Source organism: Tupaia chinensis, unplaced genomic scaffold, assembly GCF_000334495.1.
Source record: "Tupaia chinensis unplaced genomic scaffold, TupChi_1.0 Scaffold000288_2, whole genome shotgun sequence".
In the NCBI taxonomy this organism is placed as follows: domain Eukaryota; kingdom Metazoa; phylum Chordata; class Mammalia; order Scandentia; family Tupaiidae; genus Tupaia; species Tupaia belangeri.
In genome coordinates, this window is record NW_006159773.1 from 2,182,114 (window position 1) to 2,189,531 (window position 7,418).

Genomic DNA, 7,418 nt, shown 5'->3' on the forward strand with positions numbered 1-7,418 from the left:
AGGGCCCCCCCCCAAAAAGAAAAAACCCTCAAAAAAAAAAAAAAAAAAAAAAGAACCAGCAGATGGCATAATGGTTATGTCACTGGACTACCAGTGGCTTAAACCACGCCAGGTGCGTGTGTGTGAATGCCCAAAATACCAAAAGAAGAAGTGATTGCACTATATCCATCCTCCCTTGGAGGGTGATGTCTCACTTTCTGTCTCTATCTCTCTCTGTGACTCTGGCAAGCACATGCACCCTATGGCAAAAATCTCTAAGGAAAGAAGAAAGAAAGAAAGAAAGAAAGAGAGAGAGAGAGAGAGAGAGAGAGAGAAAGAAAGAAAGAAAGAAAGAAAGAAAGAAAGAAAGAAAGGAAAAAAGGTAGGAAGGTAGAAAGGAAGGTAGGAAGGAAGGAAAGAAAGATTTTCTTCACTTGGATCCCAAGAGCCCCTACTCTCTGTATTGTTCCTTCCCATCATTGGTATTTCTTTATCTCCTTTTCTGGTTATCCCTCCCCCAACCTCAGTCCTTGGACTTCCTGGACACACTTTCTTGGGTCTCTCTTCTGATTTCATGGTTGTCCTGCTGAGAACCCCCAAAGAAACATCCCCTCCATTAATTTTTGCCTGAATTCTAGCCTCATTTCTCTCTAACTCCGTCTCCACTTTGCAAGTCTAATAGGCATCTCAAAGGTGCCCAAGAAAATCCTCTTACATTTCATTAATTAGTAACTCCAAACTTTCAATTGTGCAGACCAGACTTCACTGCCATCCCTAATTTGTTGTTAGTGTGCTTGTTTTTCTCTCTCCCACCCATTAACCAACCCTCGAAATGTATCCAGAATCCAAGCATTGCTACTATTACATCCTCTTTCACCATACATACTGGTCCACCTTTTGCCTGGATCTCTACAAGACTCTCCTAAAAGGTTCTCCTGACTTTTGCCTTCATCTTCTCCAAAACAGAATGATATGTCCAAGACTAAAGTTAGATGTTATCATTCTTCTTTTTAAAACACTCTAGTGGCTTCCTACATCACGAAGACTAAGCCAGAGTCCTCACAATGGCCTTCTAAATATTCTGCCTGCCTTACTTTTTTAACCTAAAATTAAATTAAAATTGAAAATAAAAATGGAGGCAGCATAGCTCGGGGTCGGATAGAGTGTTCGAAACCTGGCTCTAATTATTAGAAGTGTGCTGCTGAGCCTGTTAACGTCTCAGTGCCCACTTCTCATCTGTAAAATGAGAAAATTGTAACACCGTTCTCATAGAATTGTTATGAGGATTAAGGAATTAATGTTTATAATATTCTTACAATAATATTGGCAAATAGTGAACAGTGTTAAAATGATAAATTAGGCGTTTTGTGCAATTACCAGCAGATTTAATCATAAATTCTGTGTGTAAAAACTGTGATTCCAGTGGTCCTATCTATAAGAATTTATACTCCAACATCTCTCAAAAAGAAAGATGAGGGACGAGCAGATGGCATAATGGTTATGCTGCTGGATTCCCATGCAGTCCACTGCGGTTCAAGTCCCAGACCTGACAGCTTAAAATTCACAGTAGGAGACCAACAGTTGGCATAGTGGCTATGTTGCTGGACTCCCATGTAGTAGACCACAGTTCGAGTCCCAGACCCAGTGACTGAAACTCACACTGGGCATGTGTACATGCATGCCCAAGAGGAGAATGGAGGAGAAGGGATTGCAGCGTGGCCATCCCCCCCTAGGGGTGATTTCTCACTTTCTGTCTCTCTGACTTTCTGGCAAGCTCATGTGCCTTATAGCAAAAACCTCTCAAAAAACACAAAAACAGGGACCAGCAGTTAGTGTAAGGGCTATGTCGCTGGACTCCCACGTAGTCGACCGCGGTTCGAGTCCCAGACCCGGTGGCTTAAAACTCACGCCGGGCACATGTGCGTGTGTGCCCAAGATCCCAAGAGGAGAATGGAGGAGAAGGGATTGCAGCGTGGCCATCCCCCCCTAGGGGTGATTTCTCACTTTCTGTCTCTCTGACTTTCTGGCAAGCTCATGTGCCTTATAGCAAAAACCTCTCAAAAAACACAAAAACAGGGACCAGCAGTTAGTGTAAGGGCTATGTCGCTGGACTCCCACGTAGTCGACCGCGGTTCGAGTCCCAGACCCGGTGGCTTAAAACTCACGCCGGGCACATGTGCGTGTGTGCCCAAGATCCCAAGAGGAGAATGGAGGAGAAGGGATTGCGGCATGGCCATCCGCTCTGGGGGGTGATTTCTCGCTTTCTCTCTGTCTCTCTCTGTTTGTCTGGTGAGCGCACGTGCCCTATAGCAAAAACCTCTCAAAAAAACAAAAAAACAAACAAACAAACAAAAAAAAAAACACAAAAACAGAAACAAAAACAAACTCAGAATGGGAGTATGTGCATGCGTGCCCAAAATCCTGAGAGGAGAATGGAAGAGAAGGAATTGCAGTGTGGACAAATCCTCTAGGGGGTGATTTCTTGCTTTCTGTCTCTTTCTTTCTCTCCAGCAAAAGCATGAGCCTTGTAGCAAAAATCTCTGAAAAATACAAAAACAAGAAGAATGAGAAATATGTTGATTTAACAAATTAAAAATTAATCTTCATTGCTATATACCTTTTATTCTGAGTTCCGAGTTAGAATAGATTATTGCTACAATGAATGCTTTGAAGTATTTTGTACTTTTAAGCATCCTGATGTTGAGCTGCTTAAATATTCACCTACTTCCTTACTAGTAATACTTTCATTCTTAAATAGGTGTGATTTTTCCCCCATCTATCATGTAGATTGTTTATAAAAGATTTTACTTCTTTGCCCTACTTCTGGATTTTGGTTACTGCATTAAAATGAAATGATTTGATCTAAAAGAATACAATAAAAGCCAAGGCACATTCCTACATATACCTGTGGTGGGCACTGTAGGGAGAATAAGGCATGTGGAGTCTCAAATACAACGTCAAAATTAATTGACTATATTGTGGAAAAAATAGCACAGACTTAATTTTGAATACGGCTTTAATCATTATTTAAATCTGTCTGTAGAAGGAATAAGATAAATGGCTACCAGTCAGGAGTCTATCACAGATGACTATTATTTTTAGTTTTTTTCCATTGGTCACATGTGCGGCTAGGGAGAAACAGAGAGAGGGAAAATGAGAAATCATGTCCTGGAGGAATGGCCACACCACAATCCTTTCTCCTCCATTCTCTTCTTCTTCATTCTCCTTTCGGGATTTTGGGCACACGTGCACATATGTTAGGCATGATTTTAAAGCCACTGGGTCTGGAGCTCCACAGTCAACCATATGGGAGTCCAGCACCTTTAACCATGGCCCTCACAGCTGACTTCTTGCATCCATTTTCTTTTTCTTTTTCTTTTTTTTAAATTTTTTTTAATTTTTTTATTTTTAAGTTTTCGCTATACAGTGTGTGAGAGAAAGACAGAGAGGGAAAGTGAGAAATGCCACCCTGGGGGAATGGCCATGCTATAGTCTTCTCCTCCATTCTCTACTGGGGATTTTGGGTACACACGCACATTTGCCTGGCACGATATTTAAGCCCATGCATCAAGGTCTTGAACAGCACAATCAGCCACGTGGGATCCAGTGCCTCAACCTCACACTGGCTGCTGACCCCTATTTTCCCTTTTATACTTGAGTATAACTGAAGAATGAAGAACACCCCCCAGGCAGCCCCACCCCTAACCCATGTGGCACATGCCATACCCATCAGGACCTGCCCTATGCTGAGCAGAGGAGAGAAAACCTACACTCGAAAGTAAATTTCAGGATCGGCAGGTGGCATGACAGTTAAAGGCACTGGACTCCCACTTGACTGACTGCAGTTCAAGTCCAAGACCTAAGGGCCTGCTTTTTCACTCTGCCCCTGCCCCCCCCACCCCCAACACTGTGTGTCTTTCTGGTGAGTGCATGTGCCCTATAGAAAATTAAATAATTGGGGACCAGCAGTTAGCATAATGGCTATGTTGCTGGACTCCCATGTAGTTGACCGTGGTTTGCTTCCCGGATCCGGTGGCTTAAAACTCATGCCGAGCATGTATGCATGCATGCCCAAGGTCCCAAGAGGAGAATGAAGGAGAAGGGATTGTGGCATGGCCATCCCCCCTGGGGGGTGATTTTTCACTTTCTGTCTCTCTGTCTCTGTCTGTCTGGCGAGTGCATGAGCCCTATAGCAAGAAAAAAAAAGCCTCTCAAAAAAAAAGGAAAATTCAATAATAATAATAAATAAAATTAATAAATAATTCTTTTAAAAAAAGGGAAATTTCTACAGATTACTTGAAATCGAAAGACCTGTTTGGAAAGAGACCAAGAGTACACTTGAAAACAAAAGGAGTCAGTGTTTGTAAAAACAAAAGGACACATACTCACAGATATGTACATACCAGCTGAACTTGCTATTGAAAGTAGTTAGATTATAGGGACCAGCAGGTGGCATAATGGCTATGTTAATGGACTCCCATGTAGTCGACCATGGTTTGAGTCCTGACCTGGTGGCTCAAACTCACACCGGGTGTGTGTGTGTGTGCGTGCCCAAGATCCCAAGAGGAGAATGAAGGAGAAAGGATTGTGGTGTGGCCATCCCCCCTGGGGTTTGATTTCTTGCTTTCTGTCTCTGTCTTTCTGGCGAGTGCATGCCCACTTTAGCAAAAACCTCTCCAAAAAAAGAATAAAAAGAAAGAAGCTAGATTATTTAAGAAATTTTGTGAATCAATAAAATGTGGGGAAAAAACGGAATGAAAAACAACTGAAGACATCTGAGTACCTGAGCTAGTGTGGGAGGAGGGTGGGAAATGGTAGAGGGTGAGAAATAGGGGTAAAAAAAAATATATATATATACACATACATATATATATATGTGGATATATATACAGTAATACAGTGCACTTGTAACAAAAAAAAAGGAGTTACGACTCAGGAAGATTCGTGAAAGGGTCATATTTGGAGGAGGGATACGGAGACAGAGCATTGACGGGATGGGGAGGTGTGGTGTCAGCAGGTGTCATGGTAGTGGACTGGGGAGAAATGTTCACATATTGAGAATGTTCACTTTGTAAGCTAAATAGTGTGATTGAATGTATATTAAAAAATTAAAATTAATAAATAAAAAGATTAAAAAAGGGTCATAATGTTTGTTCAAAGGAATATGAATTAGAGCTGTTCTGGTTTTTGCTTTTTGTTTTTGTTTTGTTTTGTTTTGTTTTTTGATACTTGAGTTTAACTTTTACCATATGTGACATGAAGTTCTAGAAGTCAGGAAAACCCTTTCAGTTCTATGTTGAATTTTCATGTAAATGGCTCCTATTGCTTAGATTCTTAACGATCTCCGCATGTTAGAGTGGCTATTGATCAGGTGCCAGGTAGAGATGAATTTCATATACTGCCAACAACATGTCTCAGACTCCACAATTATGCAACTATTTTTTTGAGAGAGATTTTATTTGTTGCTATAGGGCACATGTACTCGCCAGAAAGACAGAGACAGAAAACGAGAAATCACCCCCCAGGGGGAATGGCCATGCCACAATCCCTTCTCCATTCTCCTCTTGGGATCTTGGGCCCGCACGTACACACGCTCAGCGTGAGTTTAAGCCACCGGGTCCAGGACTCAAACCGCGATCAACTACATGGGAGTCCAGTGATGTAGCCATTATGTCATCTGCTGATCCTGCAATTATGCAACTATTGAGAGTTTCTCTGAGGAAGTGAGGGGGGAAATAATACCGTTGTGCCTGCACATTAGCAACAAGATACATCGGTTAATGAAAATCGTTCCTTAGGTAACACACAACCAGTATGCAATTATTTCACAGTATTTGTACCTACAAAGGATTCTCAAGTGAGTGGTTCCTTCCAAAATGCCATTGCCATTCTTGTTAAATAACACTTTTCCTCACTTTTTTATGTTTTAAAAGAAAGTTGGCTCTGAAACATCATCCAGACAAGAATCTGGACAATCCAGCTGCTGCTGAAAAGTTTAAGGAAATTAACAACGCACACAAAATACTTACCGACGTGTCAAAGAGAAACATATATGACAAGTACGGATCACTGGGACTTTATGTGGCTGAGCAGTTTGGAGATGAAAATGTTAATACCTACTTCATGCTGTCAAGCTGGTGGGCAAAGGTGAATCAGATTTTCCTTTTTCCAAAAACAGTTTCCTGGAATGGGGCTTGCAGGTGGCGTGGTTGTTAAGGATGCTGGACTCCCACATGGCTGACTGCGGCTCGAGTCCTGGACCTGGCAGCTTGCTTTCTCACTTTCCCTCTCTCTGTGTCTCTCTGTCCCTCTCTGGTCAAATCAAAATAAATAAATAAATATATAAAGTTAAATGAAAAAATAATTCTTTAAAAAATAATTAAACAATTTCCTGGAAGATCGAATTATTCATTCTTTTGAGATTTCACTTTTAAAAAAGCCTAACCTACTATTCAACTCTGGCGAATAAAAGAGGAAATAGCTCTTCCTCTGAAAGCTGTTAGTTGGAAATTGTTTTTGCTTTAACTCATCAATTAATTATAAAATACAGCATGACTTAAAATAATTCTAGACATTAATTATATTTGAATTCAGAGCTTCAGGTTAATTCTCACTGCCCTCTCTCCCCCGAAATGACTAATTAAGAACTGACTCATTGCTCAAAACCCAAAATAACTTAATAATGTGACAACTGTTTAATAAATTATTATAGGACAAATTTAACGGTGTGCTTTACTATCTTTAGCATAGGATAAGCAGCAAACACAGTCCTTAGGAGAGTGAGTGCTAATTATGTCATGGGTTCACAGGGAGCCTGCTGTGAAGTAGTGGAGAAGGAAATGAGGGGCAGAAGGTAAGAATCAAGGGGTGAAGGACAGAGAGTTGGAGAGACAGATGGGGAGAGAGAAATGGGTTTCAAGTCAAGAAAAAAGGCAATATTTTTCAAGGATTGAGTGTAATCAGAACTGACTTTTGTACAGGACAGTTTGGTTTCTTAGGAATCCCTAACATATGTATATTTGGTGGTGATTTAATAGTTGTTCATGAATTTTACTATCCTTATCGTCTAATAAAAATATGTCTATACATGGGTCATACATACCCAACAGCATCTTTTGTGGACAGTTCACTCCACATGCATATGAGTTACAAAATACATTTGTGCTAAAAACAAAACTCTTAACCTCCAGAAGGACAAGTTTTAGGCTCCATAGCATTGATTGCTATTTTCTTCCACTAAATCTTGCTAAATGGAAGTTTTACATATGCAAGAAGAGAAAAAATATGTCTTTGCATACGTGCGTGCAGAGAAAGTCTGCAATCTATAGCTTCATTTGCTTCTGCAGTCCCCAGAGTTTGTTTTCTTGGAGATACCCGGGATTCCCGTTGAAACCCCTTTCTCTGTTGTCGAACACTGTGGCAGAAGACAAGTTCCTGCT

At 40.9% G+C, this 7,418-nt stretch overlaps 1 protein-coding gene across 4 annotated transcripts in view; it reads left to right on the top strand.

Moving 5' to 3' along the window:
- DNAJC5B (DnaJ heat shock protein family (Hsp40) member C5 beta) overlaps positions 1-7,418 on the top strand; it is a 96,651-nt gene that overhangs the window by 72,329 nt on the left and 16,904 nt on the right. For all 4 annotated transcript variants that reach the window (XM_006150438.1, XM_006150437.1, XM_006150440.1 and 1 more), the window contains one exon: positions 5,913-6,126. In XM_006150438.1, the coding sequence (XP_006150500.1) occupies positions 5,913-6,126 (214 nt within the window). The remainder of the gene's footprint in view (positions 1-5,912; positions 6,127-7,418) is intronic.